Below are 24026 nucleotides of genomic sequence, written 5' to 3'. Positions count from 1 at the left end.
CTGTGATGTCACCATCCATGGAGAGGTGATGACTGCTGCAGTGTGCCCTCCCTGTCCTTGTTACTCTTTTACCAACCACACTGTGAGTGTGTGTGAGTGTGTATGCTGTGTGTGAGTGTGTATGCTGTGTGTGAGTGTGTATGCTGTGTGTGAGTGTGTTTATGTGTGTGTGTGTGTGAGAGAGGCCTCTACAGCTTCTGTGTTTGTGAAGCTCAGACAGCTGACATGGCTTTCTACTGCTCTGTGTTGCAGAGTCTCTCTCTCTCTCTCTCTCTCTCTCTCCCTCTCCCCCTCTCTCTCTCTCTCTCTCCCTCTCTCTCCCCCCCTCTCTCTCTCTCCCTCTCTCTCTCCCTCTCCCCCTCTCCCCCCCTCTCTCCCCCTCTCTCTCTCTCTCTCTCTCCCTCTCCCCCCCCTCTCTCTCTCCCTCTCTCCCTCTCCCCCCCCCTCTCTCCCCCCCCTCTCTCTCTCTCCCTCTCTCCCCCCCCCCCCTCTCTCTCCCTCTCTCTCCCCCTCTTTCCCCCTCCCCCTCTCTCTCTCTCTCTCTCTCTCCCTCTCTCTCTCCCTCTCTCCCTCTCCCCCCCCCTCTCTCTCTCCCTCTCTCTAGTTTTATTACAGTATTCTTCTCTATCTCCACACACACACACCATACAGACCGCACACCATACAGACACACACACACACACACACACACACACACACACACACACCATACAGACAGACAGACAGACACACACACAACCTGAAGGATTACATTACAAACAGCTGCTTGCCACACAGCCCCATGCTACAACTCATCAATACTGGATCACATCCATAACTAGGGTGTGGGTTGAATCAACACACACCAGAATGAACAGGTTCTATCACCGTATGGCAGAAATCCTGACCCTGCAGTGGATCTGAGGGTGGAGAGACAGTGAGCTTTAGAGAGATTGTGTACATGAATGAGTGTGTGTGTGTGTGTGTGTGTTCGTGCGTGCGTGTGTGAGTAGTGTGTGACTAGGCTATGCATGTATGTGCGTGTGTGTGTGCGTGCGTGCGTGTGTGCTCTTAGTAGGCTGGCCCATACCCTTCATTCCAGGGATTCCCCCCTAACCCGTAACCCTGCTACATGACCATGACTCACCCTGGCTTCCCAGACACACCCAGAACAAAACAACAACCAGTAATACCTCAGCTAGCCTAGCTTAGCTTAGCTTAGCATAGCCTAGCCGGACCTAGCCTAGCCTGACCTAGCCTAGCCTGACCTAGCCTAGCCTAGCCTAGCCTCCCCTCCTGCCCCTAGGGAGGAAGTAAACTGATAGTCTTTACAGTACAGGAGTCATTACAGTAGAGGAGAGATCAATGGAAACAAACTATTTCAAGTATGCTGTGGCATGGCTCTTTTTTGAGTGAGTGAGTGAGTGAGTGAGTGAGTTTGTGTGTGAGTGAGTGAGTGTGTTTGTGTGTGAGTGAGTGAGTTTGTGTGTGAGTGAGTGAGTGTGTTTGTGTGTGAGTGAGTGTGTCAGGGGCATAGTGAATGAGATGCATAACAAGCCAGGGCTGTTCTACATGAGATTGTATCTTCACATTCTCTAGAGAGGCTGATCCACTAAACCACAGCCATCAACACTCTGTGGACTGTCACCACACCAACGCACACCCACACACAGAATAACAAATGTTGTTTCCTTTGGTTCAGGAGGGCTGAAGATCATGTGTGAGGTCATTCTAGATGTTTCCCTGCTCCAACACACCTTATTCAAATGAATGGGTTGTTATCAAGCTCTATGGAAGTCTGATGACCATTCATTTGAATCAGGTGTGTTGGAGCAGGGAAACATCGAGAACATACAGGACAGTGGGCCCTGAGGACCAGGATTGAAAACCCTTGTCCTACAGTATGTTTACATTTACATGTAGTCATTTAGCAGACGCTCTTATCCAGAGCGACTTACAGTAAGTACAGGGACATTCCCCCGAGGCAAGTAGGGTGAAGTGCCTTGCCCAAGGACACAACGTCAGTTGGCATGACCGGGAATTGAACTGGCAACCTTCGGATTACTAGCCCGATTACTCAGCCACCTGACATGTTGTCAAACAACTATGAGAACACACACACACACACATACACAGTAGGGCTGTCACAATAACTACTTTTTGTTGTGCGATATATTGCACCAAAATGTATTGCGATAAACAATATTATTGTAATTTTCAGACCATGTTATGCCACTGATTACAAAATGACAGGGCTGGGGTATGTATCTGGTCTGTAAACACTTTGACTGCAGAGTCCAGTCAGCAGTTATGTAGTGTATGGCCAAGCTCATATAACGCGTCATATTTGAGGGAGGGAGGGAGGGAGGGAGGGAGAGAAAGAGAGAAAGAGAGAAAGAGAGAAAGAGAGAAAGAGAGCGAGGTCTGAGAAGTGTTTCTCAGGAATGCAGGGAGGCACTGGTCCTGCCCTTGGGAGCGAGGTATGTGTGTGTGCCACCACCTCCTCCACCTCCTCCTCCACCACCACCTCCACCTCCACCACCACCACCTCCTCCACCACCTCCTCCACCACCTCCTCCACCACCTCCTCCACCACCTCCTCCAGGCTCAGGGAGGATCCCAGAGACAGCACTGGGGTCAGTTACAGGTAGGAGTCAGATGTCATGGGTCAGGTCTAGGCAGAGGTCAGGGGATTGACAGTTCTGTCTGAGCGCAGGATGGTTTCTGATTTACTTCCCCCTCCCCCTCCGCTCTCTGGTAGCTGATGCTAATGTGAGCTCTCTGCTAGCTTATGCTAATGTGAACTCTCTGCTAGCTGATGCTAATGTGAACTCTCTGCTAGTTGATGCTAATGTGAGCTCTCTGCTAGCTGATGCTAATGTGAACTCTCTGCTAGTTGGTGCTAATGTGAGCTCTCTGCTAGCTGATGCTAATGTGAACTCTCTGCTAGTTGATGCTAATGTGAGCTCTCTGCTAGCTGATGCTAATGTGAGCTCTCTGCTAGCAGTCACCTTCAGACACTTCTGTCCTCTACTTATGTCCCAGACAAGTGAAAGGACCACTGTGTGTGTGTGTGTGTGTGTGTGTGTGTGTGTGTGTGTGTGTGTGTGTGTGTGTGTGTGTGTGTGTGTGAGAAGAGGAGAGAGAAGGAGAGGGTGAGAGACAGGGACTTTGTGTGTGTTCCATACCATCCACTAACAGAATTACTTAGCACTTAAGACATTTCTCTGAAATTGGGACCCTGTTGCAGCCTGTTAGTGCCCAGGGGACCACTGCACCCTCCCCACACCCTGCACCTCCTCTCCCTCCCCACACCCCCACCCTCCCTTAGTCCTGCAGGGTTGCTCCAGTCTGTGGGAGGGTGAACTGTGGGAGGGTGAACTCTGGGAGGGGGATGGAGGAGAGAGAGACAGATAATACAGCCACTGTGTTCATGTCACAATGTCCACACACAACCACACACACACACACACACGCTTGTTCCCTGGGAACTATACCCCATTGTTGCAGAGCACGGCCTGACACATCGCAAAGGAACGCACAACAGCACCCTCACACACACACACATATACACAACCCCCCCCCCCCCCTCACACACACACACACTCACATATACACAACAACCCCCCCCAAACACACACACACCTGCACACACACACGCAAACACACTTGCTCCATTAATCCCAAAACAAGCAAGCCCACAGGTATAAGCAGAGCCAGGGATCAGTGTCTCTCTGGTCTTTCTGAAGGCAGCGATTCTTCTTCACACACACAAGATCATAGCTGCTCTGTTAGGCTGCAGTACACTTCCTCCTCTCTGCTGTGTTGCAGTGGAGGTGTTTCTGCTGTGTTGCAGTGGAGGTGTTTCTGCTGTGGAGGTGTTTCTGCTGTGTTGCAGTGGAGGTGTTTCTGCTGTGGAGGTGTTTCTGCTGTGTTGCAGTGGAGGTGTTTCTGCTGTGTTGCAGTGGAGGTGTTTCTGCTGTGGAGGTGTTTCTGCTGTGTTGCAGGGGAGGTGTTTCTGCTGTGGAGATGTTACTGCTGTGTTGCAGTGGAGGTGTTTCTGCTGTGTTGCAGTGGAGGTGTTTCTGCTGTGGAGGTGTTTCTGCTGTGTTGCAGGGGAGGTGTTTCTGCTGTGGAGATGTTACTGCTGTGTTGCAGTGGAGGTGTTTCTGCTGTGTTGCAGTGGAGGTGTTTCTGCTGTGGAGTTGTGTCTGCAGTGTTGCTGTGGTGTTTGTCCCAGGCTGATGTGAGGTCTGGTGGTGGGTTAGGGTCTGACAGCCATAATCCCCCCCCCCCCCACTCTATCTATTCATCCTCTGTTGTCACGCAATCTAAAAATCCCTTTCTCTTCCTCTCCTCCTCCTCCTCCTCCCCCTCCCTCCTCTTCTCCCCTTCCCAACTGCCCCCCCCCCCCCCCCCCCCCCCATCTACTCTAATATGGTCTACCAGACCACTGGAAGCAACTTGTGTTGACCGCATGATATCGCTAGCTCAACAATCCCGGTTTTGCTAATCCTAATCCCATCCCCATACAATATCTTAATCTCCCAATCTCACTTGTGTTTTGAATGTGACGCCTCAGAAGTTCTCTCTATGGCCAGATCAGAGATCAGCTGTCCTCGCTGGTGGATTTGTTGTGATGAGGATGTTCTCCAGCCCTTGAGCTGTGTGGTCATGGATCTCTGACATCAATAATTACAGATGCATAATTCATGCAGACCAGAAGAGCAACCTGGAGTTTTAGCATTCTTCACATTCCATCCCAGAAAAAGGGAGTAACCAACTATGACGTGATACGTGAAAAGAAACAGTTAAGCATGAATTTTGGATCTGAACTTATCTGAACAGGCCCAGACTAATGTATTAAACACCCTCCCAGTGTACAAGATGGCTGAACGTGTGTTCGATAAATCAGGAGAGATTCACTCAGTCTAACTACTGAGAGACCGATCTGTGTGTTGGCATAACTAAGCAGTAAGGATAACTAATACTATTCATTCCAATAACATTACCTTCTAATCAGGCAACTATACTTCTACCTAGAAGTATAGCTTCTCTGTTGTCCCTGTGCAGCAGGGTGGAATCAGGTCCTGGTTTTAGAGCATGACTCCAGCCTCCAAACCCACTCTGGTATTCAGAGTATTCATGACATCATGCAGAACATTCAAACCCCAGACAGAACACAGCACTGGTTCCAGCAGCTGATCGATAACTTCTGATCAATCCCATTGCTCCCAGTCTGGGACAGCAGTGATCAATACACCCTGATTCAGGGTCTCCCCACCCTGGACCCACAGTGACGCAGAATACAGGGATGGAAGTCAAGCTAAGCCACACACACACACACACACACACACAGTCCTCACACCCCACCCCTCACAGTCCTCCGGTCGTGTAACCTTCCCCTCAGCATCCTCCATCTGACCGGGCCTGCCCGGTTCCACACACACTCCATCCCTCCCTTGTCCCGACAACACCAAGACTATAAACTATGTTCACATGTTGTGTCACTACAAAAGTCTAATACCATTATCGCCTCACTCTACCGATCGATTCAGTTGAAATTTGGAGTAGGCCATCTATTCAGGTAGGCTTAACCACCGCACACCCCTCCAACCCTGCCCTGTTTGGAGTTGGACTCCTTTCCCGACACAAAATCATTGTTTTCGAATACAAAGGAAACGGCTGATTGATTTGCCATGCTTCCGGCCGTCTGACTGGAGCTCCACACCTTCGAGGAAACTAACTCTGGTCTCTCTGCTGGGCTGAGAGTGGAGACTAACTCTGGTCTCTCTGCTGGGCTGAGAGTAGAGACTAACTCTGGTCTCTGTGCTGGGCTTAGAGTAGAGACTAACTCTGGTCTCTCTGCTGGGCTGAGAGTAGAGACTAACTCTGGTCTCTCTGTTTGGGCTGAGAGTAGACTAACTCTGGTCTCTCTGCTGGGCTGAGAGTAGAGACTAACTTTGACTAACCTGTAAATCGCTTTATAAAAAATAAATATAAAAGCATCTGAGAGGTCAGTCCAGTTGGGGTCATGGTCCTCAGCAGAAGGAGAGCACCGACTTTCACTGTTCGACTTTGTCAACATCACCAGTGTTGGATAAAACTTACAGACAACAGGAAAACAGCATCAACCTTAAAGCTAAGTAAACTTGACACAGGCACCGAGGGTTCCTCCAGGGAACGCCTCCATAACTGTTCCTGGTTATCAGCTTGATCCACCCTGACATCCAGAGTGACGGCTGAGAGGATCGGAGGGGTTCCTCCTCCCAGATGACATTTTACCTTGTTTTCTCTGCCCTTTCAGGCAGGGTCAGCGTGACCTTGTCTGCTCTGCCCTTTTAGGCAGGGTCAGCGTGACATCGGTGCTCCTCTCCTGAACATTCCACAACAAAGCTGGATGCGTTTGAAATTTACATTTAATAATAAATAAACTAAATTCCATTCCCAAAGCTTCTTTTTTATGATTTATCTTGCTGATGCGTGAGACAGCCAGATGACTGTGGAGGGGGCTACTCAGTGACTGAGCACCTGACTGCAGAACGAGAGATTGCAGGTTCAAATCCACCCCCCCCTCCCCGCTCTGTGTGGACTAGAGCCCCAACCACACACCCCCAGTCTGGACTAGAGCCCAACCACACACCCCCAGTCTGGACTAGAGCCCAACCACACACCCCCAGTCTGGACTACAGCCCCAACCACACACCCCCAGTCTGGAATAGAGCCCCAACCACACACCCCCAGTCTGGACTAGAGCCCCAACCACACACCCCCAGTCTGGACTAGAGCCCCAACCACACACCCCCAGTCTGGAATAGAGCCCCAACCACACACTCCCAGTCTGGACTAGAGCCCCAACCACACCCCCCAGTCTGGAATAGAGCCCCAACCACACACCTCCAGTCTGGAATAGAGCCCCAACCACACACCTCCAGTCTGGACTAGAGCCCCAACCACACACCCCCAGTCTGGAATAGAGCCCCAACCACACACCCCCAGTCTGGAATAGAGCCCCAACCACACACCCCCAGTCTGGAATAGAGCCCCAACCACACACCTCCAGTCTGGACTAGAGCCCCAACCACACACCCCCAGTCTGGAATAGAGCCCCAACCACACACCTCCAGTCTGGACTAGAGCCCCAACCACACACCCCCAGTCTGGAATAGAGCCCCAACCACACACCCCCAGTCTGGAATAGAGCCCCAACCACACACCCCCAGTCTGGAATAGAGCCCCAACCAAACACCCCCAGTCTGGAATAGGAGTTTCAACCTGGAAAATCAACTGTGAGAAGCATTTTCACACTGTAGAGCGTATCGGAGGAGGGTTAGGGTTAGGGGAGAGACAGTTGTTTGATTTACAGTATCATACATTCACTCAACACACACACACACAGTTCCATCTGTATAATCAAGAGCTACTGACACTGAACGCGCGATGATTAAAATCATATCAGGGACAACGTCTATATGGTCGCTTCGAAATCACAGACTGGCAGACCATGAAGAGACAAAGAGCTGTTTTATCTCCCCACTAGCAGACTAGAACAGACCTCCACTTCATCTGACCACTCTGCTATGAACCAGGAGAAGTCCATGTCCATGAATGCCTGCTTCAACCTTCACTACTCTGGGGAACTGAGTGATTATTTACAAAAGAAAATGTTTTAAAGTAGTACATAAAGTTGCAAAATAAAGTGTTGCAAGGCTGGGACTGAAATGACAGGTAATAAACGCCAAAAAATGAACACAGGGTTCTTTGTGGAGTAAAGAATTCAGATTACAGACCAAATTACACACATCGAACTAGTGGCTATAACACCCTGGCATGACAAGCAATATAGTAACAAAGTATACATGCTGTTGGTCTGGGATCCATCCCATAATAACCGCACCGCTGGGAAGGCCCACCTCTGATTCCTGTCTGTAATCTGCGCTGGATTGCTGCATAATCCAGCATCTGGATGAAGGGAACCCTCTCTCATAACCAACCTAATCCCCGCTCTGCTGTTCCTCATTTTACATTTCATCAATATCTCAAATACGCAAATCTGTTTGGGTCTGTGGTGAGGGTTGACAGAGAAGTGAAAGCTGGGCCTGAAAGGAGACACAAGTATGAATACTGTAACTAGGCCTGTAGAAACACCTACTTATCGTGAACTTTGAAACAGACGTTAACGGCCTCTGTGCTCCGGTGTGTAACGTCAGTCATAAAACAAACAGTTGCCAGGCTACAATGGAATACGGGATTATGTCATGTTTCCCAAAGTCTAAGGAAAGATCGCGTTTAGATACCAACAGCAGCAGCGACACGTTAAACTTTGCTAGCTACAAACGTTGCACAGCAAACCGCGTGTTTACACAAACGGAAAAATTATAATGCTTTACAGAAAGTCCCAACAGAGCTAAGGTCATGAAACACGAAGGCCGTTTAAAACATAACCTGTGCTAGTTATGTGCATGGCCTAACACACACAGTAAAGCTAGCATAACTTTGCCATGGCCAGCTAGCTCCTGCGCCTTCACGCAGCCCCTGGCTGTGACACCGCAACTTCACCATGCACTCCTCGCCTTGATGCGGTGCTAAACGCTCAGTCATCCAAAATCACCGTTTCCCCTCTGATAAATCGACAACCCCACTCGAGAATTTCACGGAAAGCACTTTTAAAGTGCGCCGCTGGATACACACAAAAGAAAAAATAGTTTTATTTGGAGTGGACTCACCGTTTGTTGACTATTTTTGACAGTTTGTTGGGAGTCTCCTACGTCGCTGTCACAGATGATACGCCCTCCCGTTCTGCACTTCAGGGACCGCGAGGCAACGTTAACTGCCCATTGAAAGTTTACTCCAATCAAAGCCCAAGACCAGCAGCTGACTTCCGTGTTACCCAATAATAATAAAGATAAAAGCAACGTGACAGACACTAACTCCAATCACGGCTTCGTTGTCTACATACGGGAACGCCCCGGACAGCTTCCTAAAACTGGCCAGGTCGTCACTAATGTTCTGCTGACAGACAACCGGAACCTACAATGAACACGTTTGACTCCTTTTACGGGATAGAACGGGCCCTGTCCCCTTGAAGAGCACCCGCTCAGAACTACAAACACTACAACAGCGATCACTGATGCGGGCATCCAACCGGTAGCCTGAACGATAGATGGTTTTAGGGCATCGCTCCAAATTTACTTTATAGCTTCGTGACATTTCAACAAGCCGTGTATTCTTTACAAGGCTTTAGCATACTCAATAATTGAATAGAAAGTTACTAGTCAGATTTAACTAATTCAGTACCGTGTCGTTATTGTGTCATCGTCTACACAAAGGCGTTCAAAGCCATAGAGTCTAATGTTAAACCAAAGCCTCTATCAACATAGACTTGACAACTAAAGCTGCCGTTTGTCTTGCTGCGATTCGTTATAGACTCAATACCGTTACAGTGCCACTACTGGAACACCGGGATGGGCTACATCTGCAAGTTCGTGTTGCCACCGTGTGGCTGATGAGCAATGTACCAACCTCGCAGTCTGATGGTGCTGTGAGTCTGCTGGAATCAAAATGACTATATTTCCCAAGACTTCGCCTGTGACAGATCCTACTCGTTTGTGGGCTGATTAATCCCGTAGAAACAAGATACTGTCATCCGTTTATCTGACACAATGCGTCAATTTGTGTATGCCTTTCTTATAGGAAACAAATTACATTAAAAAGAGAGAGAAAAAAAGTTAGATTTACTTCTCATAACAATCAATGCAAACAATGAGAAGTGAACACATGTATTACAGAAGACTACCCATGTTTTCAAAGAGGTTTATTGAAAGAAATATTTGAAATTTTATAAAGTCAACCATTTTATAATGCTATCACACAATCAAGTTTTTGAGTGGTCATTCTCCTGTAGGCCTAGCTGTGTTTTGATATGAACAAAGGTGACATAATATCCATGACAACCTGGTTAAGCTATAATTGTGAATCATAGCAGTTATTAACTAGCCTAATATTACGTTTCCAGAGACTGACACCTTGCTGGCCATAGACAACCATGCTCCACACTTAAGGTAACAGTACTTTACAACTGGCTTCCATGACCTGGAAGTACATTATCACTCTCCATGACCCAGAAGTGTACAGTGTGTCGTTCTACACAGTTCACAAGCATACAGCATTACCAGCTGTATTGCAAAACTACCCTCTCATGGCTGAAAGGTTCTAAGTGCAGCATGCAAATAAAATGTATATAAAGCTGTTTTTATCATTATTATAATCATTTTCATAATTGCTATTATTAACAATATTATAATCTTTATTCACAAATTATTATAAATTTGAACAGGCCTATTTTTTTCTCATCTACAGTTATTTTTCTCCATTTCAAAGCATGCCAAACATGGTCAGAGTCTGCATAGTGCTGGCTATATGAGTGCCAAGAACAAATTCATTTACAAGACTTTAATGTACAAGGATGAAGGAAAGAAAAAATCCAGTGTAAACATGAACCAGAAAACCAAACTTCTCCAAATATCTACAAACATGTCGAACAATGACTTCTCTAGTCCACTGGTGTCAAGCGTGATATTATTAACATTGAGAATTGTACATGTGTGTCTCAAAACATCGAGTGAGGTGCAGGTATATGTGTGTGAGTGTGTGTTTGTGTGTATGTGTGTGTGCCTACAGTATTTTGAGGGTCATTTGTTCTCCTGTCCTACACCTCAACACGACACACCTTGTCTGTTCATCTGTTCATTGGTACGTTAAGAGTTGTGGTCTTTTTCATTTCCTTTCTTTTGAAGCTTTTTACAAACCATAACTCAACACAAAACATAGTTATTTTTGTTTTTAACAACCTTAACGTGTCATTCCCCTACTGGTAAACGTAGAGGGTTGGAAGCTTGTCATCCACTACACAGTCAGAAGGACAGAACACATCAAGGAAAACGTATGCGTTGGTTATAATTCAGGGGTAGATCATGTGACCACAGATCAAGAGGTTCAAATCCCCCCCTGTATGTGGACAAAAGCATCTGCTAAATGAACACATCATCGAAGATCAGGAAGACCTGGAACTACATCCTAACACAGGAAACACAGTTCTGCCCAGACACACACCAGTCCTCTACATCAACCCAGCAGTCTGTTCATGTCAGACAGACTCACAGACACTTATGCAACATCTGACTTCAGAACGTGTGTGTGCGTGTGTGTGTGTGTGCGTGTGTGTGTGCGTGCGTATGTGTGCTCCGACCAAACAGTAAGCACAGGATGCTAACATTAGGTAAAGTTCTGATTATACAGAGGAGGAACAACTGATAATGATAATAATTATGGTCAAGGTGATAGCAACACAGTCCAAGCAACTATAAATCTTGATGAACATCTAGATTGGTTTAAATTAAAATGTTTGGAAAAAAACAAAACAAAACAACACCACAGGGGAAGTAAACTATTCATATACGCCCAGAAGCCCACTCCCTCCATCAGGCTTACAGTAGGGTGGCCTTCACAAGATGATAAATCCTAATCCTAAAACCAAATAAATAAAGAGCTCTGACCAGCAAGCAGTAATGTATATTTACAGGTCTTCGTGTACTGGCTTCCATTGCACCTAGCTGTATAATCTCTGATTCTGTTTACAAAGCCCGTGCTTCAATAGCCACGCTAGCGCTTTAGACTTAAGCACTGTTCTAGAACGTTCTAGAACATCTGCTGTTCTAGAACGTTCTAGAACATCTGCTGTTCTAGAGCGTTCTAGAACATCTGCTGTTCTAGAGCGTTCTAGAACATCTGCTGTTCTAGAGCGTTCTAGAACATCTGCTGTTCTAGAGCGTTCTAGAACATCCTTGGATTCTATACAGTGTTCTAAAGTGGATGTTTTCCTGCCATTGGGTAAGGCCTGCCAGTAGTGGTTAGGAGTGTGTTAAGAGTTTCTTGGAGGGGAGGGGGGGGGGGGGGAGAGTGTGAACCACAAACACACACACATCTGTTATCCTCAGTAGTATGGGGAGGTGGACCGAGGAGTTTGACCCAGTATAGAGGTGTGTGTCTCTGTTCCTCCTGGTGTTTAGTATTGCTGTGGTTGTCAGATCCTAGTGGTGGTCAGATCCTAGTGGTGGTCAGATCCTAGTGGTGGTCAGATCCTAGTGGTGGTCAGATCCTAGTGGTGGTCAGATCCTAGTGGTGGTCAGATCCTAGTGCCACTGTTGCCAGAGATAAACACCATAACAGTTCCGTAAACCTGCAAGCTAAACAAGGACAAGTGTTTTCACCTGAACAGATCAAACATTTATATATAAGATCAAAACCCTCCCTTTGTCCTGCCAGTGTTGCATATTGTACTGTACAAATACTCCCCATGCTTTCCACCAACCTCTACTGTGACAGGGATCTGATATGTTCTTTGAGAATTCATGGCTTTTAACCCTTCAGCCCCAACCCTGAGGTGCAACCAGCCAATCCAGTGTGCTCGTTGGGGCTTTGGCTCCTCCTCCAGGGTAAAAGGACCAATGGCAGGACAGGACACCAGGTCTCAGTTAGGCCAGCTAACACTATAGTTCAAAGGGCAAGTATTCGGAAGCTCCATGGACATGCAAGATAGAATATTAAAGACGATATCTGTAAATTTCAGTGCAAGACATAATGGCTACTTGAATAATTATCATGTATTCGTTTCTGTCCTTCCTGTTGTCCTAGACGGGTTTCCAGACTTGGATACAGCAGCAGCTCTCTGAGAGCCAGCTGTCTGGACCATGCTCTCTCTGAAGTCTGTCTGTGGTTTGGTTACGTTATGGTCAAGATTCTGAGGTGAACCGTTCAGGAGGAACTCTGAGTTCACAGAGACGTCGCCGTGGAGACGTCACCAGGGCGACCGTAGGTGAGGCAGCAGAGGTCAGTGCTGAGAGGTGAAGGTCACCCAGAGCCCAAGTTATAGTCCAGAAGCTGAGGGGATCCAGAGGCCTCCCTGACCCCCGGCCCCCCCTCACTATGTCTCCCTCAGTGCAGAAGGAACCAGGCAGGAAGGGGCTGCATAACATTAAATCATGAAATAAACAGAGCCTCTTTCTTCCTGCTTGTTCCATCCATCCCTCCATCCCTCCCTTCTCCTTTCTCTTTCTATCCATCCCTCCTTCTTTCTCTTTCTATTCCTCCCCTCCCTCCTTCATACTTCTTCTCCTCCGTCCCTCCCTTCTCCTTCCCTCCTCTCTCCTGCCTCCCCCCTCCTCCCTAGGCCTGAGCCATGTCTCTGTGGTGTCCGTGAGTCCAGGAGGGTCTGAGGTTCCTGCAGAGACAACCTCCTCTGGACCTCCACATCCAGGCTGTACAGCCCTGCCCCCGCCCCTGCCCCCAACTCTGCTTCTACCCCCACCTCTCCCCCTGCCCCTTGTCCAAACCCTGCCCTTGCTTCTGCCCCGAACCCTGACCGCCCTGCCTCCACTTCTATCCCTGCCTCCACCCCCACCCCGGCCCCCAGCTCCAGGCCCAGCCCGGCCCACCCGGGTCCCGGAGGGGTGGTGTGTGTGTCGGGGGGGCTGGAAGGAGGAGGGTCCTGGGAGGGCAGCTCTGCCAGGCTGCCATCAGAGCCCCCCGTGCGGTTGGGGGAGGAGTGGAAGTCCTCCGGGTTCAGGACCTGGGGAGGACACACAGAGCTACTTTCAGGAGGGGCTGGTGTGGCTGGTTTTGCGGCGGTTTTGTTTATCTGTGTGTTGTGGCTGTTTCTTTGTGAGTACATGCTGGTGGTCTGTGTGTGTATGTTTGTGTGTGGGCGTGTATGAGTGTGTGTATGAATGTGTGTGTGTGTGTGAGGTTGTGTGTGTGTGAGGGTGTGTGTGTATATGAATGTGTGTGTGTTGTACCTGTGACAGTGAGGACAGTGTTTCTGGTTCCAGTGGGATGGCAGGTTGGACCAGTCTGTCCCCGGGGCCGAGGCCTGGGGAGGTCTGGGGGGGGGAGGACACTGTGCTGTAGGCTGGAGGAACCAGGGACATCTGACGCTGGAGCAGCTGCATGATGGCCCCGATGTCTGTGGACATGCGAGTCTCCAGCCTGTCCAGAACACACACGTTAACCACCACCCTCACCACTGACAGGAGCTTGCCCCCGTGTTTCCAGGTGCAGTAGAAACACAGCAGGTTTGTTCCCACACACACTCATACACACAGCCCCCCAGGTGTGTGGTACCTGTTGAGCTGCACCTGCAGGGTGTCCAGACGGCTCTCCAGCTCCCCGCGCTGCCGCCGGCTGATGCTGTGCAGCGGGTTGCTGAGGGGGGGCGGGGAGGGCAGGGAGCGAGGTAGCTCCTGGTACTGACGCCCTCGACTCTCCCCCCAGAAACTGAAGATATTGGACACACCTGAGAACGCACCTGGGGGAGGGGGGGGGGTAACAATAGACAGATCCAGGTATGTAGTAGAGAGACAGAGATAGACAGGTGTGAAGTACAGACTGTGTCCAGGTGTGTGAAGGCTCCTACCTGAGAGGGCGCTGCAGGTGTTTCCTGTCTGGGCGTCGCCCTCGGTCGTCTCGCTGAAGTTGAGGGGCATGGCCTGAGCTTGCTGTGTCTCCAACGTTGCAAAGGGAGGGGTGGGACATGTGACGACTAACTCCTCCCCTTCGTCTCCGCTGTACGACGCGGAGCTCCGAGGCCCCTCCCAGTCCGGCTTAAGCTCCTCCCCCTGGTTACTGGCTGCCTCCTTCTTTCTTCGCCGCACTGGCTTCTGGGATTTTTTTACCTCCCCTGCGTCTGCATCATCTGGTACGAGAGGGAGAGAGAGAGAGTAGGGGGGGAGAGAAGGAGAGATAGAGTGTGTTTTTGGGATATCACAGGTGGTGCCTAGCTAAAACAGGACAGCGTCATTATTATAAATAATGAACTGGTGAGCCGAGGCTGTATGTTGAGCTGGGAGGAGCATTAACCACCTGCCCTACCTTTTTCTGTGCGCCGGCGGAATGATAATTTGCGTCTCCGGAGTCGGTTGAACCCAATGCAGTCTGAGTCATCGCTGCTCGGAGAGCCAGGGATCATGTTGGTCTGTAACACAACACAACACAACCATGTGAGCCAGGGATCATGTTGGTCTCATGTTGTAACATCTAACAACCTCAACACAACCTCTAACAACCTCAACACAACCTCTCACAACCTCTCATAACCTCAACACAATCTCAACATAACCTCAACCCAACCTCAACACAATCTTTCACAACCTCAACACAACCTCAACACAACCTCAACACAACCTCTCAGGTCCCAGGTTCAAATGAAGGGCATTTCTTTAATAGCTGAGCTTTCCTGAGAACACGTGGCAGTACTGAACGTGCAAGGTCACAAGGTCACAAGGTGGGTGGTGGGCGGTGGCCTCACGTCTCTGAGGTTGAAGGTGATCTCCAGGTTGCTCCAGAAGTGGTCAGAGAACTCTGGGTACATGTCCAGCACCTCCAGGACATCCTCACGCTGGATCTTGTGGAGGTCACAGTATGTCAACGCCCTCACATCAGCGTTGGACTTCCCCGGACGAGCGTAGAGGTTGATGGGCTCTCCGAAGATGTCGTTCTTTCCTGAGAGGAGAAAGAGGGGGGGGGGGGTCAGGGAGGAGGTAGAGAGAGAGAAAGAGCGGGGTAGAGAGAGATAAGAACAGAGAGAGAGAGGTCTAGGCCCTAGAGCTGATCAGAATTAGAAACAACAATAGCGGCTGAAGGCCCGTAGAGGGCACTGTTGTATTTCTTAGAGAACTGGTGGACATGGACCTCCAAGACTGGAAAAGCATCAGTAATATATCAGGAATGTCTCAATCATGTCTCTTTTAGAGAAAAGCAATAAGTCACTTTGATTCTTCTCAGTTCCACAAAGAGTAACAGTTTGGGAGGACAGTGTGGTTGACACTGAGAAACACAACATCGCAAGCAACTTTCACGAAACTGTAAAAGCCTTAGTGATCTCAGAACAAATAAATGACCCCAGAGCTGTAGCCCTGCCCCTACCTAAGATGGCCACCACCACGTCTCCCCTCAGGATCTCAATGGAGCCTCTGGAGATGAAGTAGACTGCGGTGAGCACGTCTCCGGCGTGGACCAGCGTGTCGCCGGGCGGGGCGTGGGTGGTCTTGAACTTCATGGCCAGCGCCCGCAGACAGCCCTTGGTGGAGCCCTTGAAGGCCTTGCAGTTCTGCAGCAGAGTCCGGTTGAGGTGGAGGCAGATGTCTGCCTGGAGACACTCTGGGAAGCCCTTCAGCACCTGGGGGAGAGATGGGGGAGGAGGGAGGAGGAGGGGGGAGAGATGGGGGAGGAGGGAGGAGAGATGGGGGAGAGATGGGGGAGGAGGGGGTAGAGATGGGGGAGAGATGGGGGAGGAGGGGGTAGAGATGGGGGAGAGATGGGGGAGGTGGAAGGAGGGGGGTGAAAGATAGGGGAGGAGGGGGGAAAGATCGGGGGGGTGGAAGGAGGGGGGTGAGAGATAGGGGAGGAGGGGGGAGAGATTGGGGAGAGATGGGGGAGGAGGGAGGAGAGATGGGGGAGAAATGGGGGACAGATAGGGGAGGAGGGGGGAGGGGGGGGTAAAGATGGGGGAGGTGGAAGGAGGGGGATGAGAGATAGGTGAGGAGGGGGGAGGGATGGGGGAGAGATGGGGGAGGAGGGAGGAGGGGGGTGAGAGATAGGGGAGGGGGGGAGAAATGACAGCTGGTTACATGGTAGTTTATGAAACAGTATGGATGTGTGTGTGTGTCTGTGTATGTGTGTGTGCGTGTGACTCACGGCGTTCATGTCGATGCCGTTGGTGTAGGACCAGGCGTGCTGGAAGTACTCCTCCAGGCGCTGGCGGAGGGGGTTGGGGATCTGGTGGAAGCGGATGAACTCTCGCACCCGCAGCATCTGGGTGTGGTAGCGCGCCGTGCCCGAGTACAGGCGCTGGATGATGGCCGACACGTTCCCGAAGATGCTGGCGTACATGAGGGCTGGCGGAGGGGGAGAGAGGGAGTCAGGGCGGAGGAGGAGGAGAGAGGGAATCAGGGCGGAGGAGGAGGAGAGAGGGAGTCAGGGCGGAGGAGGAGGAGGAGAGAGCGAGTCAGGGCGGAGGGTGGACCAAAGTAGGACCACCAAGTCAAGGTAGGTTTATTTAGTATTTTTAAAAACAACAACCGTTGATTAACTGATAAACCGTCTAAACAACTAGTTAATGAGCACGTGTGCATGTCTCAATAAGGTATGTTCAAACTTTAGCCCCTAGAACAGTACACCTTCAGCCTCTAGAACAGTACACCTTCAGCCTCTAGAACAGTACACCTTCAACTTGGACTCCTAAAGTCTGGCCATCATCATCAGTCCGATCGATCTGGACGGGGCAGCTAAGCTGTGAAGGAAATGACTTCCCAGGCAGGACCTTAATTGCATGGCTCTTCTGAAGGATATTAGAATGTCCAGCTGATATGATTCATTAGATAAAATGTTTTTAATACATTTTATGATAGATGGCTTTTTGAAGCCTAGCTTTAATTGGAAATTGTGACATTTAAGTTTGTGTTGTGACTCAAGACTTCCGTATCCAGTGCCTGTGTGTGTGTGTGTGTGTGTGCCTGCGAGTGCCTCTGTGCCAGCCTGTGTGTGTGTTCTTGTGTGCATGTGTGTGTGTGTGTGTAACTCACAGCCAATCAGCATGACGCAGATGGAGAATATCTTCTCAGAGTTGGTGTTGGGGGAGACGTTCCCGAAGCCCACGCTGGTCAGGCTGCTGAAGGTGAAGTACAGCGCCGTCACGTACTTGTCCTTGATGGACGGACCCGACCCCGGGTCCGAGTCGTTGTAGTGCTTCCCTAATTGGTCGCCCAGAGAGTGGAGCCAGCCAATGGAGCCGTTGCGCTCCACGCTACCGATGGCGTACCAGATGCAGGCCAGCCAATGGGCGATGAGCGCAAAGGTGCACATGAGCAGGAAGAGGACGGCTGCGCCATACTCCGAGTAGCGGTCCAGCTTCCTGGCCACGCGGACCAATCGAAGGAGACGGGCTGTCTTCAGCAGGCCAATCAGAGTGGTCGTCTGGTAGAGGAGAGAGTGAGAGAGAGACATAGAGAGAATATTTATGAGTTAATCTCTAAAGCCAGGAGCAGGTCTGAGGTATCTCCACAGTGACTGGTGTGCTGTGTTGTGATGCAGTCTGGTCTGTACTACTGTGATGCTCTGAAGCTCTGATTCAATCCTGTTTCTGTTTCTCTCAACGGGAAAAAACACTCTTTTATGAACCAACCCCTTTCACACTCCATTACCCACAATCCCCCTCCGCCCCCCACTTCCTCTCACCTCCTCCCCGTTGCGGTAGATGAGCAGGTCGAAGGGGATGGCGGCCACCATGTCGATGAGGAACCAGCCCTTGAAGTAGTGCACGGCGATGCGGAGCGGGTGGCTGACCACCTCATCGTTCACGTTGACGTAGGTGGTCCTGAAGTTGATGAGGATGTCGATGATGAACATGATGTCCACCATGAGGTCCACCACGTTGAGCGCGGAGCAGGAGTAACCGCAGCTGTGCATGGCCGCCTCCTCCTGCTCGCTGAGGAGGAAGGCGGCGGAGTAGGGCGTCAGGATGGCCGTGTAGATGACCAGCAGCAGGATGAGCCAGTCCCACACCGCCTTGAAGGGGCTGTAGTGGAGGACCGTCCACTTGTGGATGCGAGGGGCCTGGAGCTTGTACTCTGGCAGGACGTCAGCTCCCAGAGACAACACCTGGAGGAGACCAGGAGAGATAGTCGTTAGTGTTACTAAGCCCATGCAGATGCTCCTGCCCAGCCCAGCTGTTAGGCAGTCTGTTTACATCCAGCGGGTAAAACTACAATACCCGGAAACCTTTTGCTTTACAGAAGTATATTGAGACTGCATTGTGTTTCCATGAGTGTCCTCCTGTTGTAGTTCTTCACGCTCCACAGCAGTCGTGACCTGTGCCAAGAGACGTCTTTACATCTGAATGGTCTACCTCAGGGGTTGAGCATTTGACTGCAGATCAAGAGATCACTGGTTCAAATCGGTACTGCACATTGCTTCACAAAACAGCCACTGATAAATTAAGACCTTACCATAATCATTATGACAGTATTATTATCTCAGGTTCGAGCTGATTTCACCACAGCATTCAGATGGGTGCTGAGGGCAGGGCGCAGTGACGCCATGACGCCACTGGGGGCGCAGTGACAGGATGGCAGGCAGGGAGAGCAGGGGACAGCTACGGCAGGGCTAATTAGCGAGCAGCTTTAGTGGTCTATAAACAACCTTCCTGTTGGGTATTCTGCCGTTTAACACAACAATGAATACATTTAGTCATTTAGCAGACGCTCTTATCCAGAGCATAGAATAGACAGCAGGTCAAAAATGGACAGAGATGTTTGCCTCATAGTCTTGTTAAGTCAACACCTCTTTGAGGCGTAAAGGTGTGTGTATGCATGTGTGTATGTGGGTATGCATGTGTGTATGTGTGTATGCATGTGTGTGTTTGCAGGGGGGGGGGGGGGTTAATAATGCTGTTGAATTGTGGCAGTGATGAAGTGCGAGGAGCTCCGCCATGTAGAGCCTCATTTATCAGGCGGCTGTTCTCTCATGCTCGTCTTGACAATCACTACAGACCTCCTCTCATCCCCCTGCCTGGAGCACACACACACAGACACACACACACACACAGACACACACACACACAGACACACACACACACACAGACACACACACACACACACAGACACACATACACACACACACACACACACAGACACACACACACACACACACACAGACACACACACACACACAGACACACACACGGGGACACACAGACACACACACACACAGACACACACACAGACACACACACAGACACACACACACACACACAGACACACACACAGACACACACACGGGGACACACAGACACACACACAGACACACACACACAGACACACAGGGAAACACAGACACACACACACAGACACACACACAGGGACACACACACAGACACACAGACACACACAGACATACACACAGGGACACACACACAGACACACACACACAAACAGAGCAGCGGTTGTGTCCCTCCTGGGTGTGGAGGATGCTGGGTATTTTTAGTTGTCAGTGTGAAAGCAACACAGCCTTACAAACACAACCCCAGGGAACCCAGAAGGTCCTGAATCATTTTACACAGATCGAGAAAAACTACATTTAGAGCATGTTTAGAGATTCACAATTACGCTCAGTGTAAAGTGGTGGTCAGAGTTCAAACTAGAGTCCTCTGACTTACCCCCACAGTCCTGCTGCTGGGGGCGTCCCCTCACGTTAGCGGTCCTCCCAAGGGGCCGATCACACGGAACGCGTTTGGCTGCCTCAAAAACACCTTGTTGATTTTGATTTTACAACGGGTGTGCCTATGGAGCCTGCGTCTAAAAAGCACAAAGGGAGGTGTTAGGCGCCGTACTGTAGCAAACGATGGGTTTGCCTGCGCCGCTTTTCTTAGAATGTATTCAGTGTGATCGGCCCCTAACTGTGAAACCCTCCAGCCAGGAAGCAGCTCCACCGTCCCCCAGGACCGGGGTGTGAAGCTACAGCAGCGTGCCCCAGGACCGGGGTGTGAAGCTACAGCAGCGTGCCCCAGGACCGGGGTGTGAAGCTACAGCAGCGTGCCCCAGGACCGGGGTGTGAAGCTACAGCAGCGTGCCCCAGGACCGGGGTGTGAAGCTACAGCAGCGTGCCCCAGGACCGGGGTGTGAAGCTACAGTAGCATCCCCCAGGACCGGGGTGTGAAGCTACAGCAGCGTCCCCCAGGACCAGGGTGTGAAGCTACAGCAGCGTGCCCCAGGACCGGGGTGTGAAGCTACAGCAGCGTGCCCCAGGACCGGGGTGAAGCTACAGCAGCGTGCCCCAGGACCGGGGTGTGAAGCTACAGCAGCGTGCCCCAGGACCGGGGTGTGAAGCTACAGCAGCGTGCCCCAGGACCGGGGTGTGAAGCTACAGCAGCGTGCCCCAGGACCGGGGTGAAGCTACAGCAGCGTGCCCCAGGACCGGGGTGAAGCTACAGCAGCGTGCCCAGGACCGGGTGTGAAGCTACAGCAGCGTGCCCCAGGACCGGGGTGTGAAGCTACAGCAGCGTGCCCCAGGACCGGGGTGTGAAGCTACAGCAGCGTTGCCCCAGGACCGGGGTGTGAAGCTACAGCAGCGTGCCCCAGGACCGGGGTGTGAAGCTACAGCAGCGTGCCCCAGGACCGGGGTGTGAAGCCAGATGGAACATGTCTCACTGACAGCAGCGTGCGTCTGGTTATCAGCGAGGACTGTCTTGGGATAATTCCGTTTCTCACATTCTGATTCGTTTGGCAGGAGCTCTGCGTAGACGCTCAACATAATGGAGAAAATATTACAGAGAGCACAGACAAACATGAGACCAAACCTCCAGAGACGGATCTCAACTCGGCTGTGTCTATTTTAAGTCGACCTTTAATTAAAGCTTGATTTAACTGAACTCACTGCGTCCTCCCAGACGGCCATGAGCAGTGTGGGAGGGTTCAGCTCCTGTCGTTACTAAGGACCACCTGACCTGTGATGTCACTATGGACCACCTGACCTGTGATGTCACTAAGGACCACCTGACCTGTGATGTCATTGCCAGGTCACTTCTTTGGACGTGTCGTTTCACCAGGCCTGGGGTCGTTTCACCAGGCTGGGGTCGTTTCACCAGGCCTGGTGTCGTTTCACCAGGCCCTGATCAAACAAGCTCTGCCCTCTGAGATCAGCGCTGTTTGTTTGTCTGGACCAAAGTGATTTCTCATCTCTCTCTTCCCCCTGGTGGATCACCAGCCCTAAGCTCTGTCTGCCACTGAGTACGAGACAGAGGGGGAGGGAGAGGGAGAGGGAGGGAGAGAGAGAGAGACAGAGAGAGGAGAGAGAGAGGGAGGGAGAGATGGGGAGGGGAGAGGGAGAGAGGGAGGGAGGGGAGAGAGGGAGGGAGGGGAGAGAGACAGAGAGGGAGGGAGAGAGAGAGAGAGAGAGAGAGAGAGAGAGAGAGAGAGAGAGAGAGAGAGAGAGAGAGAGAGAGAGAGAGAGAGGGAGAGAGAGAGGTAGAGAGAGGGAGAGAGAGAGAGAGAGCGAGAGAGAGAGGTAGAGAGAGAGAGAGGTAGAGAGAGGTAGAGAGAGAGAGGGTAAGGTGGGTAAGACAGCAGACCAGGGCGACCAGCAGACTTGCTATGAGGCAGTGATAGGTCTATATAACTGTGTGGTTTGTATTTCAGAAGGTAAAGGACATTCTCTTTCTGTGACTCACAATACAATGGATCATCCATCTTCAGTGTCACTGCCCACAGTGGATTTCAGTGTGTTTTAAGCTCTGTGTGTGTGTGTCTCTATGCCTTTGTCTGTGTGTGCATGTCCGTGTGTGGTAGTGTGTTTGTCTATGCCTTTATCTGTTAGTGTGTTTGTGCACACATGCGTGTGTGTGTGTGTCTACGCTTTTGTCTGTGTATGTGTGTGTGTGATCAAATACCACACATGGCATTCTCTGTGACCTTTCCCTCTCCAGTCTCCATGCAGCCCATTAAAACATGACAAAAGAGCAGATTTGCTCCCAGAGCTGGCAGTCGTCATCTCCCTCCTCCACCTCTCCATCCATCTCCCTCCTCCCACCTCTCCCTCCATCTCCCTCCTTCACCTCTCCATCCATCTCCCTCCTCCACCTCTCCATCCATCTCCCTCCTCCACCTCTCCCTCCATCTCCCTCCTCCACCTCTCCATCCATCTCCCTCCTCCACCTCTCCATCCCTCCCCTCCATCTCCCCTCCTCCACCTCTCCATCCCTCCCCTCCATCGCTCACACACCCCAGCACACCTGCTAGCTCCAACTAGCCGCAGTAAATATTCAAATATTCATCACCACAATCCTAGCTTTAGGAGTTCTTTCTCTCTTCGAGCCCCCCCCCCCCCCCCCCCTCCTCTGTCGACCCAGTGAGAGGGTGCAGAGAGGGGCTGTTGGGGAGGTGGGCAGGACTGCTGGGAGGATGAGGAGCTGATCTTAGTCTTAGCCTCGAATCTCTGCTAGCGCTGCTAATATCAACTCTGGCCGGAGAGCCTGCTCTGCTTTCATTTTCCCTCTTCTTTTTTTTTGACTTTGACTTTGAGTTTCAACCTTTCCAAGCTTTTTGGGGGAAAACAGCTTCTATAACCCAACCAAGCCCTCAGATCAACTTCTATATCCACCCTAACAGTGCAGCCCCTCCAGAGTGCAGACATTTGGGTATTTGGTGTCAGACAGGATGGGGATATCCTCTCATGTTCAGATGAACACAGACCAGCCTGCTGTTGTTGCCTGCTGTTCGCACCCATGAAATATGAATGTCAGTCTTTCAAAGTTTAATCAGCTCACACTGTTCAGTCCTTCACAACACGCACAACCTCAATTCCCTGCTCCTCCCTACCTCCTCCTCCCATAGAAGACTGAGTAAGAGTTTCATTACAAAAACAATGTAGTTTCCCCCCCCCCCCCCCGGATTCAAACATTGTTAGTACACAAACTAAATCATCTTGCCTTCATTATTCATGCTTGTTCTTTTTAATGTAGCGTTTTATATGTATCTCCCTTATTAAATTCCTTCCAGAACAGTCTGTTATGCAGACCAGTTGTCTCTTCCTACTCTCAAACTAAGCCGAAGGGCTACTGTGTATCTCCACATTACCATCAACACAATCCCTCTCTTTCCTTCTCTTCTCTCTTTCTTTCTTTCTCTCTCTTTTTCCCTGTCTCAGGACAGACAGGAGAGGGAAGAGAGAAGGAGGAGGAGGAGAAGGAGAAGAGGGAGAGGAGAAGAGAGGAGCCTTGTCTGGTCTACAGCTCAACCACAGCAGGGTTTATATGTTATATGACATACATGAGCTCCACGTCAACCCAAAGAACTGTACACACACACGCATCACATTAGGAGACTGTACTCTGTAACATTCATATATATATTATTACTTCTATATGCTTGGTATCTACAGTGCAGGCTCTCTACGCAGCCTCTCTTCCTCTGTGTATCTGAAGAGATGCTTACACACTCTGA

The 24026-nt window shown here is 50.5% G+C and overlaps 2 protein-coding genes across 3 annotated transcripts in view; both read right to left on the bottom strand.

The window, feature by feature from the left end:
- Positions 1-8797, bottom strand: part of LOC136957414 (microtubule-associated protein 4) — a 44528-nt gene extending 35731 nt beyond the window's left edge. For both annotated transcript variants that reach the window (XM_067251332.1, XM_067251331.1), the window contains exon 1: positions 8706-8797. The gene's annotated coding sequence lies outside the window, so the exon portion shown is untranslated. The remainder of the gene's footprint in view (positions 1-8705) is intronic.
- Positions 864-24026, bottom strand: part of kcnh2b (potassium voltage-gated channel, subfamily H (eag-related), member 2b) — a 25369-nt gene continuing 2206 nt past the window's right edge. Inside the window, exons 2-13 of the mRNA XM_067252257.1 lie at positions 18268-18770; positions 17616-18006; positions 16729-16928; positions 15958-16210; positions 15341-15534; positions 14905-15007; positions 14450-14728; positions 14158-14341; positions 13833-14022; positions 13216-13606; positions 2480-2610; positions 864-899 (exon numbers count right to left, since the gene is read on the bottom strand). Of these exons, the coding sequence (XP_067108358.1) occupies positions 864-899; positions 2480-2610; positions 13216-13606; positions 13833-14022; positions 14158-14341; positions 14450-14728; positions 14905-15007; positions 15341-15534; positions 15958-16210; positions 16729-16928; positions 17616-18006; positions 18268-18770 (2855 nt within the window). The remainder of the gene's footprint in view (positions 900-2479; positions 2611-13215; positions 13607-13832; positions 14023-14157; positions 14342-14449; positions 14729-14904; positions 15008-15340; positions 15535-15957; positions 16211-16728; positions 16929-17615; positions 18007-18267; positions 18771-24026) is intronic.

The sequence above is a fragment of the Osmerus mordax genome, chromosome 15 (genome assembly GCF_038355195.1).
Source record: "Osmerus mordax isolate fOsmMor3 chromosome 15, fOsmMor3.pri, whole genome shotgun sequence".
NCBI classification, from domain to species: Eukaryota; Metazoa; Chordata; class Actinopteri; order Osmeriformes; family Osmeridae; genus Osmerus; species Osmerus mordax.
The sequence above is the reverse complement of the archived record's forward strand: the minus strand, read 5'-3'. Positions and strand labels throughout refer to the sequence as shown.